A 19,929-nucleotide genomic window follows, 5' to 3' on the forward strand; every position below is an offset into this window, starting at 1 on the left:
GCTGCACAGCATGGTGAATGTGATTAATGTCATTGGATTGCAGACTTAGCAGTAGTTGAAATACTAGTTTCTTGTATTTTATATGAAGGTTTACAGAGCAAATTTGTTTCTCATGAAACAATTACTACGCATATTGTTTTCTGAAATTGGTTGTCAGCTCCCCAGCATGTCAACGCTTCTCGACCTTGGGTTACCCATTACCAGCTTTCCCGTCCCCTCCTGCCTTCTCATCCTTGCACCTGGGCTGGAGTGCCCACTTAACCTTATTTTGTTTCGTAGGCCTGTCTGATCTTTGGCTGAAGGGTGAACCTCAGGGATGACTTAAATATTGAGTTAAAAGGGTGTCTGGGAGGAAATAACAAATTTTTAATGATATATATTTTACCACGATTAAAAAAAAAAAAAAACTCTTGTGGAATATCAGCCTGGAATTATTTAATTCAGCCTAAAGCAGGCACAATTTCTTTAGAAAATATAGCCTTTCCTGGAAGAGGAGAGGAAGGATGCAGCAGTTCCTACCTCATATTACCTGATGAGAGAAGCGTCGCTAGAGAGTGAATGCCTGCCACAGGCCTGGCATCAAGTTTAGGGTAAACTACTGGTCATATCACATTCTGAAAGAAACCAAAGAAACCTGTGGGGAGCAGTGGCGTCACTAGAGTTGGTGTCACCCAGTGCGGTAACTCATGGAGTCATACTCCCTCTCCTCCCCCTCCCAGGGTAGGCAGGGCCAGCAGGCTAACCCCTGCAGGTAGAGCAGCCCTGCTAAGTCCTGACCCTGTGCAGGTCTGAGAGCTATACTCCTCTCCCAAACCCACCCCTTGCGGCTCCCCGAAGTTCCTCCCTCTCCTCTAGGCCCACCTTTCTGCCCAATGGCAGGCACTGCAGCCAGGCCTCCCACACTCTGACTGGTGGGTGACAGGGGTGGGGTGTTGCTGGATTAGGGGATGGAAAGGTGGGGATGGGTGTTGTGGTGGTGGTGATGAGTTATCACCCTGGGTGGTGGGTGACACTAACCTTAGTAACACCACTGCCTTGGTGGCCCTTCCTTCAGTAGTGTTGGCCCGCTCAGTGCTTCCACTGCCTCCACCCCCGCTGACCCTGGGGTCATTTTGGTGCTACCCCCTCTGACAGTGTCAGAGGCTGTGGTTTACACTGCCTACACCCCCCTAGTGATGCCACTGGTAGGGAGTACAGTGCCAGGGGTAGAAAAGTAAGATTTAAAGTTGTGTTAGTGTGTATAAGCTTTTGTATAAGAAACTGACTTGAATTGTAAACTTTCGCTTAGAGCTACATAAAATAAATAAATACATAAAGTTGTGTTAGAATATTCCAGTGAAATGCTGTAAGTGTTGTAGAACTCGAAGTAGGAAAGTAACAGAGACTGTGGTGAAATGAGTTCCTTTATGTGGCCTTTTGCCTTGGTTTTTTGAAAAACAGCTTGAGGATTTTCCCCCTAAACCCTGAGGAGTTACCTTTGCCCTGGTTTTCTACCACAGAGGGTTTGTTACTTTTGCCCAGGCTGATTAGCATTTCCTGGGTAAGCTGTACACAACTTGATGGTTTGACACTTTCTGTTTGGCCCTGGGCTGCAGCCTGCCCTGTGATTGGTCTATTTCACACACCTTACAGGAATTGGTCAATATGCTTATACAACTAAAGTGACTATAGCCTGCTATACAAATGAAGTGACTGTGGCCTACCAAGAGGGGATTGGTCAGTTTGTGGCCCTGGTGGGAGAGCCATGCCTTGAAACTGACCAGGAGTTTGCTTATATATTAAGCTAATCCTACAGAGGTTGGCAGATAGAAAGAGAAGGAATAAAGAAGCAGAAAGAAGAAAAAGCAAGAGAGAAGCAGAGAGAGAAGAGGTGAGAAACCCCTTAAAAGAGCTGTAACATGGATCAAGGGCTGTAACACTGAAGACATCAAGATGTCTGGATGGGGCCCTCTGGTAGAGTTGGTGGTGATGGCAGAAACCTGCTGCTAGGAGTACAGCTAAGAGAGCTGAATCAAACTGCTACATTGGCTATGAGCCGGGTCAGTTAGCGGTGGAGAGGCAAACGGCAAGGAGGCCGAAGGCAGAAAGTCTTGTCCTGAAGGGGCCAAGAAGAGGCTTGTCCTGAGGGGGCTGAGAGGAAGCCTGAAAGACTGAGAGGAGATGTGCACGGTAGAGAAGATGGGTCTGCTTGCTTGCACGGTTGAGAGGAGCTGAGAGAGCTGTCCTGTATGGAAGAAGGGAGAGATGTGCTCTTCACTTTAGGTGAGCCTTTCAGACTTTGTCTACATGCTTCCTGATCCTGATCCCAGTTGTAGCCTGTTACTTCCTTAATAAACTGCTTAACTGTAAATATGGTCTGTGAGTTCTGTGTGATCATTGCAACAGATTATTAAACCCAGAAGAGAAGTAGAGAGTGTTGTGGGAGATAAGACTTGTGCCAGAATTGGTAAAAAGTTTGGACAGTAGAGGTATGTCTTATCTCCACCTAACAGGGATCAGTTTGGGGCTGATCCTGGTTCTTATCACTAAGGAATCTAGGCAAGTTCTGACACTACTACTAGAACCTCACAGAGACCAAGAAAGTTTGTAGTTTGGCACTAGGAATTGTAAGTGGACTGCAACTCCTTTCACATCTTTTTCTGGGATGGAACTCCTGACAGCACTCAAAAGAGTAACATGAGACCTTCTTGGAATTTACATGTTGAGTGTCTGACCACATGCCAACAGGAAGACAAAAAAAAAAAAAAATGTTCTGTAAAGTCTTACTGAGAAAATACAAAACAAATCTAAAATTTTACTACAGTCTTGTGGCATTTCTGAAGTTCTTACTGTTGAAACCCAAACCCAGTGCCATCGAGTTGATTTCGACTTATAGCGACCCAATAGGACAGAGTAGAACTGCCCCATAGAGTTTCCAAGGAGCGCCTGGCGGATTTGAACTGCTGACCCTTTGATTAGCAGCCGTAGCACTTCGCCACTACGCCACCATTACTGTTAGCTAATCTAATTTGGATGAAAGAAGGAAAAGAAGTGCCACTTGTTGTTTCGGACCTGAATTGCTGGTACAATTTTGTGGAGATGAAGCAAGTATGGCACAGCTTCCAAAGACTGAACCGGATAGGCAAGGAGTGTGGGGCCATATTTTTCCCACTTCCACCGGAGTGCCTCTAAGAGCTAGTAGCAGACTAGCACCTACTATGCTTTCATAATTACAAGTCTGGCCACAAAAGTGGTTTCTGTGACCCTTCAGCACTAACCCTTGGTACTTCTTAAACTGAAGTATGTGAAGATAAGATGCAAAAATTAACCAAGAACCATTAAATGCACAAATATTAACAACTTTGTCTTACAGGTGAGGCATCTGATGCCCAGAGAATTCAGGTGGTTTGCTGAAGATCATGGAGCTGGTAAGCCTCAGCGCAGAGCTAGAACCAAAGTCTCCTGACTTCAGTGCTCATTTCATTCTACCACATTGCCTTCATTCAAATGGCTGACACCACCTAAAATGTCAGCTGGTTGTTGTTGCTGTTAGGTGCCATCAAGTTAAAACGTCAGGTGATTTCCTTTAAATCAGAGACGTGGCAAATACATGGGGGAATGGATACTACAGGTGCTAGGCAAAAAAGAACAGAACTGAACATTGGACTGGGCTAAATTTATCAGCATGGGAGCATTTAGAGTTTTCAGATACAATGTATAGCTCAAGCAGTAGGATGGTTGCCTGAAAATTGGACTTAATGATGGCTTAATTTCAGTAGATTGACATGTCAAAGCTTCCCTGGTATAATTTAAAGAAAGGAATCCAAAGGCTTAGGGAGAAGGAAAAGTTAGAGAGGATATATGATATGTGATCTCCACCCTCTTTGTCCCTGGGGAAATCCCTGAAGACATTCCTTTGGGAGATTCCCTTGACAAGTACCATTGTAAGCATATTGCTTTCACCTAGCAGGGGCAGCAGCATATGCTCAATGTCTTCCCTCAGGACTGTGTATAGTCTCCTTCTGTCTGTCATAACCTAGTTTGTAGAGGCCTTGATTGTCTCACTATCCCACAGGCCATCAGAGTGGCCCATTACAGTGCTGACATCATATTGACTTGATTTGGTGAGCCAGAAATGTCAAGAATACTAGACGCCTTAGTAAAACACATGCATGTTAGAGAATGGAAGATAAAACTCCAAAAAATTTTAGGTTCTAATGACTTTGGTGAAGGTGTTAGGGGTCCAGTGGTGTGGGTATATCAGGATGTTGTTGCTAGGTGCTGTTGAGTTGGTGCCAACTCACTGTGATCCTATGTACAACAGAACAAAATACTGCCCAGTCCTGCACCATGCCCACAATCATTGCTATGCTTGAGCCCATCGTTGCAGCCACTGTGTCAATCCACCTCATTGAGGGTCTTCCTCTTTTCTGCTGACCCTCTACTTTGCCAAGCATGATATCCTTCTCCAGAGACTGATCCTTCCTGACAACATGTCCAAAGTATGTAAGACACAGACTCGCCATCCTTGCTTCTAAGGAGCATTCTGGCTGTACTTCTTCTAAGACAGATTTGTTCATTCTTTTGGCAGTCCATGGTATATTCAATATTCTTCTCCAATACCACAATTCAGGTGTCAATTCTTCTTCTGTTTTTCTTACTCATTGTCCAGCTATCATTGTCCAGGTATCAGGATATCCCCTATAAAGTAAAAGACAAGTAGTGGCATTAGGTAACTAAGACAGCTGCTAAGAAAGAGGTAAACACTTAGGCCTCTTTGGATTTTAGAGGCAATAGATATCACATTTGAGTGTGTCTCTCTCCCATAAACAAATTTGAGTTGGTCCCAAAGCAAGGGAAGACTCTTTAGCAGGCCCAGGCTGCAGGGGAAACTTCTTTGCCTCTTGGGTATATGAGCTATCAGATCCAATGTTGCTAAAATGTCTGTGGCAGATGGAAATATTGTATGGTTCTTCTGCAAATGCTGATAGGAGAATCCCAGTGCAAACCTCTAGGGTTTTAGAGCAAAGTTATGCCCTCTTTCGTCAATATAGATATTTTTCCCTTTGAGAAATCGCTCCTGTTTGCTCCTGAGTTGTGGTTGACACTAAATGCCTGACTATGGAACATCAAGTGACCATGCTATCTGAGAAGCCCGTTATGAAATGGGTGTTATCTAATTCATCAGGCCATAAAGCTGGATGTGCAGAGCAGCATGTTATATCATCAAGTGTATATGATATACTCAAGCAAAATCCTGAAGACACAAGTGTGCTGCATGAGCAGGTGTCTCGGATTCCCACAAGACTTTGTGATACATCACTACTTCTCTCTCAACTCACATGTGTGGCCTTTTGGGGTGTTTCCTATGAGCAGCTGACAGAGGAAGAAAAAGATTGGGCCTCATTTATAGATGGTTCTGCATGATATACAGGCACTAGCTAGAAATGAACTCTTATACATTATAGCTCCTCTCAGGGATGACCCTGACAGACAATAGAGAAGGAAAACCTTCCCAATGTGAAGAACTTTTGAGCTGTACATCTGGTCATCTATTTTGTCTGGACAGAATGGTGGCAAGGGATGTGGATCTACACTGATGTGTAGGCAATAGCTAAAGATTGGCTGGATTTGAACAAAATTGCAGGAGTGGTGAAAAATCTCTGAAGAAGAGGGTATAGGTGGACCTCTTGGAATGGGCACAGTAAGGATAATTGTGTCCCATGTGAATGCTTGCCAAAAAGCACCCAGGGTAGAGGACCAAACCAAAACCAAACCCAGTGCCGTTGAGTCGATTCCGACTCATAGCAACCCTATAGGACAGAGTAGAACTGCTCCATAGAGTTTCCAAGGAGGGCCTGGTGGATTCGAACTGCCGCCCCTTTGGTTAGCAGCTGTAGCACTTAACCACTATGCCACCAGGGTTTCCCAGGCAGAGGAAGCTCTTAATAATTGCATGGAAAAGTTACTCCATTCTCTAAAAGTCAGTCAGGATCTTTCCCACCTCTCCTGGCACTTACTCAGTGGGCTCATGTACCAAGTGGCATGGTAAGGATGGCAGTTATTCATGGTCTCAAGAACAAGGAGTTCCACTTACAAATGCTGACCTGGCCACTGTCACTATTTAGTTACCAACCTACTGTTATCAGAGGTCAACAGCGAGCTCCCAATACGACATCATTTTTTCTGGGACAAATAGCTATCTAGTAACAAGCTGACAAATTGAATTTCTCCCTTATAAAATGGACAGCATTTGTGTTTACTGGAATAGAAACTTATCCTGGGTATGGATTTGCCTTTCCTTCACTCATTGCTTCTGGTAAGAGCACCACTGTGAACTCACTGAATGTCTTAATTATAATGATGGTAACCACATATCCTTGTTCCTGACCAAGGGACTTTTTTTTTTTTTTTTTTTTTTACAGCAAAAGAAGTGCAGCAATAAGCTCATGTCTACAAAATTCACTCCTCTGACCATGTATCCCATCATGCATATGCACTTGGTCTTACAGAATGTAGAACAGTCTATGATAACTCAGAATGGTGACAGCTGGGAGATGTTATTCTACAATGTTGGAGGGTTATCCTATAGGATGAGCTGTATGCTTTGAACAGGTGACCAATATATGGTGTTCCCATGGTCAAAATACATAGGGTCAAGAATTAAGGGGTAGCTGTGGCTTTTCTTACTATTACACTATTAAGTAACCACCACTTTGGATAAATTTTTTTTTTTAATTTTAATTTTCATGGCTTTGGGTTTTAAGGGTTTAAAGGACTTTGTTCCCAAGGAAGGGCTGTTTCCACCAGGAGATACCATGATGTCTCCACTTAACTGAAGTTGGGACTGCCACCTGAACAATTTGGGTTCCTCATGCCACTGAACCAACAACAGGCAAAGAGAGTTACTGTATTGACTGGGTGACTGATCCTAATTATCAAGTGCAAATGGGGTTCCCACTACAAAAATGGTTAAAAAATAGAACTGTGTTTGGAATCTGGAGATTCTCTGGGGCACATTTTAGTACTGTACAAGTATGTTCTATTAAATTCAATGGTAGACTACAACAACCCATTAAGGACTCAGCATGAAGTCCTTCAAGAATAGATTTGGATCACTCACCAGGTGTGGAACTCTGATCAGTTGAAGTGCTGGCCAAGGGAAAAGGGAATATGGGCTGTTTAGTATAAGAAAGAGGCATCTTGGTGGTGGAATAGTTAAGTGCTTGGCTGCTAACGTAAAAGTCAGTGGTTTAAACGCACCAACTGCTCTGTGCATAAAAGAAAGATGTGGCATGCTGCTTCTGTAAAGACTACAGCCTTGGAAACCCTATGGAGCAGTTCTACTCTGTCCTATAGGGTTACTATATGATCATTATGAGTCGGAATCAACCCATTAAGGACTCAGAATCTACCCGAAGGCAACATGTTTGGTTTTTGGTGGAAGGAGAGGGTTATAAATATCATCTATGGCCCATGCACCTACCTCCATGACAAAATCGTTATAAGGGTTTTGTGGAAAACAAAGAATTAAATATCTTTGTCTTAGCAAAACAAAACAAAACGAATAAACAAAAACCCAACTATGGCCTTATGACCAACAGAAATGAAGACAGTAACAGTTCTACTCTGCCACGTGGGGTTGCTATGAGTCAAAATAGACTTGATGGCACCTAACAACAATAAGAGCTGTGTTTATTTTTTTCGTTTTATGCTATCTATCTATCTATATAAAACCAATTATTTCTCTTCTTACCCTTGTTCCTACTACTTTATATAAGGAGTGTTGGTGGTTGTTTGAGTATTATCTCTTTTGTTCTTGGTCAGTCCAGTTAAAGATTTGCCATTTTTGTTGTTTGCAGTTAATTTTACAATTTAGGTCACTAGGTTACAGAATATCGAGGTGTGATTGTGGCTGAAAAGAAGCAGAGTTAATATCTCCCAGACACAGAAGGACGTCATGCTTGCTAAAGCACAGGTTCAGCGAATAAGAGGAAGACCATCAACTAGATGGATTAACACAGTGGGTGCAACAATGGGCTCGAGCATAGTAACAATTGTGGTGATGGCGCAGTGTTTCATTCTGTTGCACATAGGATCATTGTAGGTTGGACCCGACTCAACAACACCTCCAAGACAACAACGTGGATATATTAACTGACAGGACTTTCTTTGAGACGGATGGGAGACAGAAGACAGGTGAAGCCATTTTTTGTTTCTTGCTTCTGTTGAAGAAGCTTCTAGCAGTTTCTGGGTTCCTACTCAGCCAGGGTAGTTCTAGCAGCCATAGTAGCAAAGTGTGCCCTGCACTCATGGGGCTGACTTGGGCAGCGGCAGTGGCAATGGTAGGTGACTTTGGGTTCTTGGTTTTCTGCAGCTTCAGCGTGACTGTGGGCTCTGGCTCACTGCAAAACGACAGTAGTTTCAGCATCTGGAACAGTTGTTCTAGCAGTCTCAATACTCAGTTACGAGCCCTAGGTAACACTATTTTCTGTTTTGCTCCTCTAGTTCTGGGGGGTAGTGCTTTCCAGCAGTTTTTTATCTTTTTGCTTCTGCAGCCCTTCCAACGCTTTTGCAAAAATTCACTATATGAAATTCTTTCTGTTTGAATACTTAGAGTGATTTATGTTTTCCTAATTGGACATTAACTGATACACTTTTCTCCTTGGGCATTCAGCCAGACTACATCTCTTTGCCCTTTCAATCAGATGTGGCTGAATTCTAGATGATGGAATGTGAAAGAAGTGAAATATGTCATTTTGGGGCCAAGACTTTTGAGAAGCGGTGTGCTCCCTTTATACCTCCACCCCTTTCTTCAGCTAGACATAAATATCTGAGGGGTAACAGAACAACACGAGTCCTTGAATCACCAAGTGGAGGAAAGCCTTGGCTACTACATGAATGGGAAATAGACATCTATTATATCTGAGCCTTTACGTGTTTTGGGGCTTGTTATCACAGGTAGTGTTACTCTAACTAATAAAGTTACTCTTTGAATATTATGTATTTTTGTAGCGTGTAAGCAGCCAGAAATTCATTCATAGTAGTAGAGTAGTAGGTGAATTGTAAAACTACTTCCTTTATTTGGGCAAAGATTTATCTTATCTCATCTATATAAGCCGGAATTGACTCGACGGCACTGGGTTTGGGTATACGGTTGGAATAAAAGCTTACTAGTTTTGAATGACCTTAAATCTTTCTAAACAAATAGGCAGATAAACATATGTGCAAAGTGGGTAGGTTCCAAACATGACAGACACATTTATAACATCATGGTCTCCAAAGTAGGGCTCGTCTGCTTGGGAGACTAGCAGTTTAAATGCCTAGGGATGCAGAAGATGATGATCTATTGGGGTAAGGGAAAAATATAAAAACCTTCTCTCTGTATATTTTATATCTCAGCTCTTTATCATTTTTACTTTTGAGTATGTTTTATGCATAACATGGTAGTGTATATATATATATAATTTATACATAAAGAAGAATATATGTTGGAAGTATATGTTCAAAATTTTGTACTAAAAGAATGTATGATTCAAAACATTTGGAGACTATTGGTAAACTATATTTATTTAAGGGTCTTGGAAAAGTCTTCGCAACACGATAGTGTTAGAAGTTCACAATATACTGGTACTAAAGGGACGGATAAGAGAGTGTTTAACAAAGAGAAATAAGACACAGCACTATATGGGTTACAGTCTTAGCTCTATCTCTTAACTTTTTCTATAATCCTGGATAAGTTAATTAATCAGCCTTGGTCCCATTTTCTTCATCTCAGATATGGGGATCAGGCTAATTTGAGTTTTTTTTTTTTTTAATTTTTATTGTGCTTTGAGTGAAAGTTTACAAATTAAGTCAGTCTCTCACACAAAAACTTATATACACCTTTTACATACTCCCAATTGCTCTCTCCCTAATGAGACAGCCCCACCCCCTCCCTCCACTCTCTCTTTTCATGTCCATTTTGCCAGCTTCTAACCCCCTCAACCCTCTTCCCTCCTGGCAGGAGATGTCAACATAGTTTCAAGTGTCCACCTCATCCAAGAAGCTCATTCCTCAACAGCATCCCTTTCCAACCCATGTCCAGTCCAATCCCTGTCTGAAGAGTTGGCTTTTGGAATGGTTCTGTCCTGAGCCAACAGAAGGTCTGGGGGCCATGACCACTGGGGTCCTTCTTGTCTCAGTCAGATCATTAAGTCTGGTCTTCTCACGAGAATTTGGGATCTGCATCCTACTGCTCTCCTGCTCTCTCAGGGATTCTCTGTTGTGTTCCTTGTAAGGGCAGTCATCGGTTGTAGCCGGGCACCATCTAGTTCTTCTGGTCTCAGGCTGCTGTAGTCTCTGGTTTATGTGGCCCTTTCTGTCTCCTGGGCTCGTAATTACCTTGTGTCCTTGATGTTCTTCACTCTCCTTTAATCCAGGTGGGTTGAGACCAATTCATGCATCTTAGATGGTGGCTTGCTAGCATTTAAGACCTCAGACGCCACTCTCCATAGTGGGATGCAGAATGTTTTCTTAATAGATTTGATTATGCCAATTGACTTAGATGTCCTCTGAAACCATGGTCCCCAAACCCCTGCCCCTGCTATGCTGGCTTTTGAAGCATTCAGTTTATTCAGGAAATTTCTTTGCTTTTGGTTTAGTCCAGTTGTGCTGACCTCGCCTGTATTGTGTTATCTTTCCCATCACCCAAAGTAGTTCTTATCTTTTCTTTTTTTCGAGTTCTTATCTACTGATTATTAAATACCCCTCTCCCACCTTCCCTACCTCCCCCCTCGTAACCATCAAAGAACATTTTCTTCTCTGTTTAAACTATTTCTCGAGTTCTTATAATAGTGGTTTTATATAATATTTGTCCTTTTGCAACTAATTTCACTCAGCATAATGCCTTCCAGATTCCTCCATGTTACAAAATGTTTTACAGATTCCTCACTGTTCTTTATCGATGCATGAATATACCATAATTTATTTATCCATTCATCTGTTGATGGGCACCTTGGTTGCTTCCATCTTTTTGCTATTGTAAACAGTGCTGCAGTGAACATGGGTATGCATATATCTGTTTGTGTAAAGGCTCTTATTTCTTTAGGATACATTCCAAGGAGTGGGATTGCTGGATCGTATGGTAGTTCTATTTCTAGCTTTTTAAGAAAGCACCAAATCGATTTCCAAAGTGGTTGTACCATTTGACATTCCCACAAGCAGTGTAGAAGTGTTCCAGTCTCTCCACAGCCTCTCCAACATTTATTATTTTGTGTTTTTTGGATTAATGCCAGCCTTGTTGGAGTGAGATGAAATCTCATTGTAGTTTTGATTTGCATTTCTCTAATGGCTAATGATCGTGAGCATTTCCTCATGTATCTGTTAGCTACCTGAATGTCTTCTTTAGTGAAGTGTCTGTTCATATCTTTTGCCCATTTTTAAATTGGGTTGTCTTTTTGTAGTTGAGCTTTTGCAGTTTCATGTAGATTTTAGAGATCTGATGCTGATGGGAAATATCATAGCTAAAAACTTTTTCCTAGTCTGTAGGTAATCTTTTTACTCTTTTGGTGAAGTCTTTGGATGAGCATAGGTGTTCGATTTTTAGGAGCTCCCAGTTATCTAGTTTCTCTTCTGCATTGTTAGTAATGTTTTGTATACTGTTTATGCCATGTATTAGGGCTCCTAACATTGTCCCTATTTTTTCTTCCATGATCTTCATTGTTTTAGATTTTATATTTAGGTCTTTGATCCATTTTGAGCTCATTTTTGTGCATGGAGTGAGGTATGGGTGTTTCATTTTTTTACAGATGGATATCCATAATTTGAGTTTTTCATACTTCTGCTAAGTTGTACTCAAGACATTTTGATGAGGTCCTATTGCTGTTGTTATTTATTGCTATTGAGGCCATGAAAGTGTCAGAGGAATGGAAGAGCACAGGTAGACTCCAGCCTTACTGCTTCATCTAGAATACCTAGTTCTTCTTATAGATCAAATGGATAGGATAAGAACGAAGGGGTTGGGGTGGGGTGAAGAAAATGTCTGGACTAGATCACTTAAGATCCTTTTCCATTGAAAGGAAGTACAGATCATCATTTAAGGGTAAATAAAATTCAAGGGTATTGCAATTTATCTCTGGCAGTACGAGTTGGAATCGACTTGATGGCAAAAGATTTTTTTTTTTTTTTACTATAAAGACCTATTTTCATATTAGACTATGTCATAGTAAATATAAACACAATTAAACATTACTGATGTAAAATGCAAGGTTGCACTATTAAGGGTCTGACATCTCAGCTGGCCTTTACTTGAATCAATTTATCACAGAAAGTCAACCACAAGTATAACTCTTTAACAGTGGCTGTATTTTATTCTAGAATCTTATCAAATTATTAATTCATTTGATCAGTTTAACTGGCTAACAAACAAAGAAACCAGAAAAGATCCGAAGGAGAGCATGAAGAGTTGGTAGAGTAGAAATCCACAAGAGTGTTCTTTTTTTCTCCAATGCTTAAAATTTAAATTACAGTTTTAAAATATTTCATTGTGTTTTAGGTGAAAGTTTACCGTGCAAATTCGTTTCTCATTCAAAACTTATACACAAATGGTTTTCCAACATTGGTTGCAATCCCTGCAATGTATACATAAGTGTTCTTAACTGAATAGGTGCGGTTGAGTAACTCTGGGAACAGCACATTTAAAATTTCCAGGGTGAAAATATTTTGAAACACAGAGTAAAAATTTGGCGATTCCGAGCAAATATTTTAACTGTTTAGACTCCAAATTTAGCTTTATTTGTACTTTATAATTGGCATTTTCTTCAGTTTTTATTTACATGAAAATTAAGACCGTTTTACTTATTTCACTACATAGCAATTCATCGCTTCCATTTTACACTGTCTTGTCTTTTCCACTTGATTTGACTCTGCTGGAGTATTCCCTTCTCCTTACCCAAACCCAAACCTTCTCCTTAGACTCTAGCAAAAATCTAACAGTTCACACTAACAGTGTATCTGTGTTGGGCTTTGAGAACAATGGTTTTAAACTCTACGCATCATAGTGTCATTTAAGTAATTGCAGCCAGATACCACTCTTGTAGTCCTTATCTTCAAGGCTGCATTTTGCAATTTGGGGCTGAATTATGTTGTGGGCGGGAGTCGTTATCAATTGGCAAGTGCTTGTAAGCTCTTTCCGGAGAGCTTGTGCTGTTTGGAGCCCATTTACCACCTTGACTTCGCAATAAGCCAAGACAAACCTTCCAAAAGGCTTTATCCTTTGCTTATATCATTCAGGATCATTCTGCTTAATTTAAAAACATATCACTAACCACCCACTCTGGTTTGAAGTGTTTCCAGTTTACACATACAAAAACACAGGTCGCCTTTAACCTGTTCTATAATCCATCCTATTCCCCGCCCCTGTTCAAAAAAAAAAGAAGACGGAAACAATACGAATCCCAAATTCACACTGTGTACACCATACAGCTAGATACACCGGAATTTAACCAAAGACAGATCTCATCATAACTACAGAGTTTCAGTAGGCGCGCTCGCACCCCAACCCTCACTTCCTCCGGCCCCACCTCCCGGCCAGCCCGGAGGAGCTTCTTGCCCCGCCCCTTTCCTCACAACCAATGGGACGCGCCGTACCACCAGTCGGCGACAACTCCAGGGGCCCGCCCCTTCGTCGCCCCGGCCGGCCTGGGCCTCCACCCCGTTTTTCCGGGCCGTGAACATGCGCACGCTCGTTGGGCCGGGGACCGACGCTTAGGGATCGATTTTCTTCTCCTTTCTTTCCCTAGTCGCGCGACTCTCCGAAACCCTTTCCGCTCTATTATTGCCTGAAGAGCCCCCTCCTAGTCACTCGGAGGAGCTGCAGCTCCGGCGTCCGGTGCGTCAGTACCCGGATGTGGAGCCGCTCTCGCCCGGCGGGGACTCTGCGGCGGGGCGGAACGCGGCGGCGTGCGCGGGGGCAGGGAGAGGGGGGCCTGGGCCCGGGCGCTCGCCGGACGCCGAGAGGTACCACCGCTGCCCGCGGGGGAGGCGGCGGCGCCGACGCTCGGGCGCCGACCCTGGGGCGAGGGCCCGGCGGAGAAAAAAAGCCGGCAGCTAAGTTTGCTTCCCGCCGCCCTCGCCGTCCCCGCCGGGCCAGCCTCCCCCGGCCCCCCGCACTCCCCGCGCTCCCGGCCGGGCGATAGCGTGGTCTCCTAGCCCGGCCGCGGAGCCCGGAGGAAGCGGGGGAGTCCCCGCCCACGGCCCCCTCCCCCCTGCCCGCCCGCCCGCCGCCGCCGCCGCTGCCGCCGCCGCCTCTGCCTCCGAGCCGCTGCGGTCGGGTCTCAAGCCCGAGCGGGGGGCGCGGCGGCGGCGACGGCGACGGCTGGGCAGCGGCTGCGGGCTCTGCGGGGACCGCGCCGCCGCCCCCGTGAGTTACTCCCACGTCCCCCGGGGCTCGCTGCCGCCCCCGCCGGCGCCGAGGGTCCGGCCCGGGCCCAGCTCCCTCACGGGCCCCCCGGCAGCAGCGGCGGCGGCAGCAGCGGAGCCCACCGCCCGGGCCCCGATGAGTAACTCCCGGAATAACCGGGTGATGGTGGAAGGGGTCGGGGCCCGGGTAGTGCGCGGCCCGGATTGGAAGTGGGGGAAGCAGGACGGCGGCGAGGGCCATGTGGGCACCGTCCGGAGCTTCGAGAGCCCCGAGGAAGTGGTGGTAGTGTGGGACAACGGCACTGCCGCCAACTACCGCTGCTCCGGGGCCTACGACTTGCGCATCCTGGACAGCGCGCCCACGGGTAAGCCGCGGCCACCTGGCCCCGGGCCTGCGAGCGTGGGGACAAGGCGAGGTGGGCTGGGTGGCAGTACCGCGGGCGAGAGCCCCCAGGTGGAGCGGCTTCCCTCCCGGCCGCGCCCCGCAGGAGTGAGCGGAAAGGGAAAGAGCCAAGGGGAATTTTAACTTCAATGCCTAGTAAACAAAAACTTGCAGAAAAGACCTCCCCAAGGGAAATGATGGCAGCATCATCACCAGGATGCTTTCAAACCTGGAAGACACAAAACGTCGGCCCGACAACAGACACCGTTCCTTTCCTCCTCCTCCTCTTCCTTTGGGAAGGGTTCTGGAGAGGCCTGTCTAATAGGCCATTGAAATTAATCAGCCACCCAGTGATGACTGTCTGAAGGGAGGCTTGCCTTGCCATATGGTGCTCTGTTGACCGGTACAATACCGAGGGGCCTTTGGTACTACCTCAGATTTGTAGATTTGTTTTTTTTGTTGTTGTTTTGCCTGTAACACACACAACGACTTGATGGAGTTCGGTAGCCAGATGGTACTTGGGACACTGTAGAATGATTTTTCGTCAATATTGTTTAAATTTTTATGTGTATATCCTAGGGGAAAACAGCCTAAGCTGTTGAACCATTTCTTTGTGTTACTTTTTCCAAGATAGGTGACACTTGACATTCTTTATTTTTTTTGTTAATATTCCGTCTCATGCTTAAGGTTATGCCAGAGACTTCTTTACTCACTCAGCAATGAGTCAGTGTCCTTTTTGATTCACTAAATATCAGGAGTCTGTTTGTTATTATCTCTACAATTTTTACATAATATGATAAACAGAAAGCTTGCTTTCACAGAATAAACGTCTATTTTAATATATTCATTTTCATGTAGACAGCCTTAAAATTCTGAATAAAACATAGATCAAATTTAAAATTTGATACTTTTCAGAGTACCTAAATGAACAAACTCTAAGGCGTTATTTTAAGGCTGGATCCCTGGCTGCGTAGTGATTAAGAGCTGTGACTGCTAACTAATAAAAGTTCAGCAGTTCCAATCCATCAGCCACTCTTTGGAAACCCTATGCGGCAGTTCTGTTCTGTCCTGTAGGGTCTCTGTGAGTTGGAACTGACTCCACGGCAACGAGTTTAGTTTTTTTTTTTTAAGGCATTGTGATTGTTTTTCTAAGCTTAACAAATCTCGAAATTCGTTCATAGTTACTGTTACCAGCAGTAAGTTATGAAATAACACAAGTCAACTCAGTTTTTGAGCAGATAATTCGTAAAAATGTGTTCGGTTTATTAGCTAGTTTTTTGAACATTGAAATGGATGTTTGTACGTGGCCAAATCGGAAAAAAAAAAAAAGGTACAGTACAAAAAGAGGCAGCCATTGTTACTAGTTTCTTGTGTATTCTTACAGAATACTGTGAGTATTGCAAGCATGTATGTTACTATATTGTAAATCTACTCTCCTTTTTAAGCACAAATAGTAATAAACTGCATTCACTCTTCTGCACTTTTTCTTTATTTCCCTTAATAATACATATTGACGATTGTTCCCTGTTAGCACATGTAGGACTACCTTATTCTTTCATGGCTTCATAGTATTCTAGAGCCTGGACACAGGGATTTATCTAACAAGTACTTTATTGATGGGGATTTATGTTGTTTCACGTGTTCTTATTTATAATGATGTAGTGCGTATATCCTTGTGCATATGTGTTGAGTACTTCTGAAGAAGTGGAATTGCTGTATCAAAGTGTACGCATAGTTAAGATTTTGGTAGATGTTAACTAAATGTTTGTGGAGGCATTTTACCAGTTTGCACTCTTAGCAGCAGTGCGTAAGGCATATGCTTGTTTCTGTACTCTTAAAATTGTGTTACCATGCTAGCTCAAGCTCATGTCTGACCACAGGTCAATAATTTTTCTTCCAACTGTTTAATAATTGGTGTCCTTTGACATTTTATTACATTCTGTAAGATTTACTCAATATTTATTATAACGAGTAATTGGTACTTATTTATATAATAGTCAACATTTAAAAAAATTTAACTTTTCATTTTGAAGTGATTTCAGATGTACAGAAAAGTTGCAGAACTAGTAAAAAGGGTTCCATTACAGACCAGAAAATTAACATTAATACAGTACTATTAACTAATCTAAAGACCTTATTCACATGTAATCAATTATCCCACAAGTGTCCTTTTCCTGGTCTAGGATCCAATCCAGGATTACACATTGCATTTAGTTGCCCTGTCTTAGTTTCCTCCAGTCTCGGACAGTTCCTCAGTCAGTCTTTGTCCGTGACACTTTTGAAGAGTACTAACCAATAGTATTGTAGAATATCCCTCAAATTGGGTTTGTCTGATGTTTGTTTCCTCATGGTTAAATTCAGATTATGTATTTTTGGCAAGAATACCATATGCGCTTCTTAGTGTATAAGTCATATCTGAAGGTTCATGATATCCATATGTCTCATTAATGATGACATTAAACCTGACTAAAAACAGGAATTCTGAGACACTTAATTGTGCTCATGCAGAACCTGTACATAGACCAAAAGGCTGTCATTTGAACAGAACAAGAGGATATTGCCTGGTTTAAAATCAGAAAAGGTATGTGTGAGGGTTGTATCTTTTTACCATACTTACTCAATCTGTATGCCGAGCAAATAATCTAAGAAGCTGGACCATATGCAGAAGAATGCGGCAACAGGATTGGAGGAGGACTCATTAACAACCTGTGATATGCTGATGACACAACCTTGCTTGCTGAAAGTGTAGAGGACTTGAAGCACTTATTGATGGAGATGAAAGACTACAGCCTGCATTGTGGATTACACCTCAACATAAAATAAAAATCCTCACAGCTGGACCAATAAGCAACACCATGGTAAATGGAGAAGATACTGAAATTGTCAAGGATTTCGTTTTACTTGGGTCCACAATCAATGCTCATGGAAGCAGCAGTCAAAAAATCAAAGGATGTGGGCAAATCTGTTACAAAAGGCCTCTTTAAAGTGTTCAAAAGCAAAGGTGTCACTTTGAGGACGAAGATGCGCCTGACCTAAGCCATGGTATTTTCAATTGCCTCGTACATGCAAAAGCTGAGCAATGGATAAGGAAGACCAAAGAAAAGTTGATGCATTTGAATTATGATGTTGGAGAAGACTGTTGAATATACTGTGGAGTGCCAAAAGAATGAACAAATCTGTCTTGGAAAAAGTACAGTCAGAATGCTTCTTGGAAGTGAGGATGGCGAGACTTCACCTCATGTATTGTGGACATGTTATCAAGAGGGACCAGTCTCTGGAGAAGGACATCATGCTTGATAAAGTAGAGAATCAGTGAAAAAGTGGAAGACCCTCAAGGAGATGGATTGACACAGTGGCAGGAACAATGGATTCAAACATTGCAATGATTGTGAGGATGTCAAACACTGGACATTGTTTGTTCTGTTGTACATAGGGTGGCTGTGAGTCAGAACTGGCTCGACGGCACCTAACAACAACAGTTTTACCCACTATTGCCTTCGCATCGTCATTGCAGTATTAACATGAAAAAGGCAAATAATATCTTAAGATTATTGTGAAAATACTTATGACCTCAATAAGTCCCAGAGACAGTGTTAGGGTCTTCCCTGGGGATTTGAGGAGCACACTGAAAATCACTGCCCTAGTGAGAATCTCTCATTGAGCACAAAGAAGCTTATATAAGAATGTTCGTAGCGGTATTGTATGTCAAAGCAAAAAATTAGAAAAAAACTTGAATGTCCATTGACAAGAGAGTAGATAAATGAACTGTGTGAACTTGTACAGTGGAGAGCTGTATAGAAGAGAAAGTGACTGTTAAATCAAGTTGAAAAGAAAATCTGTAGTATATTAAGTTGCAAAACAATACTGTTTATTCTTTAGGGCAGGGGTTCTCAACCTTGGCACTATTGACGTTTTGGACTGGATAGGATAATTCTTTGCTTTGGGGGTCAGTCCTGTGCATCGTAGGATGTTTAATAGCATCCCTGGCTTCTACCGACTAGATGCAGAAGCACCCCCTTTCCCAGTTATGACAGCCAAAAAGATCTCCAAATATCGCCAAATAGCCCCTGGGGGCAAAAGTGTTCCCTCCCCGCCCCATTGAGATTTATTGGTTTAGGGATATGAAGTGTGGTAAAATGTATACGTAACTACGTGGAAATTATAAATACAAAGTTCAAGGAAGTGGATATCATTAAGGTAAAAAGCGGTGAAGGGAATGTCATGCAGTTGGAGGTACAACAGGGCTTTAACTGTTTTAGCAATATTTTATGTCTTAAACTGAGTGGTGAGTACATAGGTGTTTGTTTTATTTACCTGTTTGTGTGCTTGATATATTTCATAGTTAATTAAAAAAATACACTCTTATATTTACCAGAAGGAGAACAAGGTTGCCTTTGATTGTTCATACTTTCTTTCTTCCCTGCTTACTCTGCCACAATTTATTGCAGTGTGTTTGGGAATTAAGAAGTGAACAACTTCTAACATAAAATTCTGTGAAACTTTGAGTGGTGAAAGGACCCTGGAATGGTTGGGTCTCTGTGAATCTTTCTGATACTTTATCACCGTGTGTTGGAGATTTTTTCTTGGGGTTGTATGTGGTGTCTGTACTTTTTTGGCATATACTTTATATTTTTCTTTTAGGAGTCACATGATATTTTTGAATTTATGGCCCAGGATAGCCAAAACTTGGGAAGACTAGCATTTAGTATATAATCGAATGATATATAACTTAAAAAAAAATAGTGTTGCCGTCGCTGAGAATATACACAGCAAAACATACACCAGTTCAGGTTTTTACACGTACAATTCAGTGACATTGATTACATTCTTTGAGTTGTGCAACATTCTTGCCCTCCTTTTCTGAGTTGTTCCTCTTTTATTAACATAAACTTACTGCCCCCTAAGATTCCTGTGTAATCTTTCGAGTTGCTGTTGTCATTTGATTCCAGAAGACATTTTTTACTGGTTAAGCTATTGTTTGGCTTTAAGAAGACTTCAGGGGATGTTTTGGGTTTAAGGTTTAGATACTGTCTCAGGGCAGTCATTTCAGGGGCTCTTCCAGCCTCTATGGCTCCTGAATATTCCATGAGAATTTGAAATTCTGGTCTATACTTACCCTCTTTTGGTCAGGATTCTTCTACAAAATCTTTGATCAAAATGTACGGTAA

At 42.7% G+C, this 19,929-nt stretch overlaps 1 protein-coding gene across 2 annotated transcripts in view; it reads left to right on the forward strand.

The window, feature by feature from the left end:
• The first annotated feature begins 14,419 nt into the window (after positions 1 to 14,419).
• Positions 14,420 to 19,929, forward strand: part of MIB1 (MIB E3 ubiquitin protein ligase 1) — a 155,300-nt gene continuing 149,790 nt past the window's right edge. The window contains exon 1 of one of the 2 annotated variants that reach the window (XM_049901937.1): positions 14,420 to 14,744. In XM_049901937.1, coding sequence (XP_049757894.1) covers positions 14,516 to 14,744 — 229 coding nt within the window. In that variant the 5' untranslated portion in view covers positions 14,420 to 14,515. The remainder of the gene's footprint in view (positions 14,745 to 19,929) is intronic. The other variant, XM_049901936.1, reaches the window with a different exon arrangement.

This window comes from Elephas maximus, chromosome 11 (genome assembly GCF_024166365.1).
Source record: "Elephas maximus indicus isolate mEleMax1 chromosome 11, mEleMax1 primary haplotype, whole genome shotgun sequence".
In the NCBI taxonomy this organism is placed as follows: Eukaryota; Metazoa; Chordata; class Mammalia; order Proboscidea; family Elephantidae; genus Elephas; species Elephas maximus.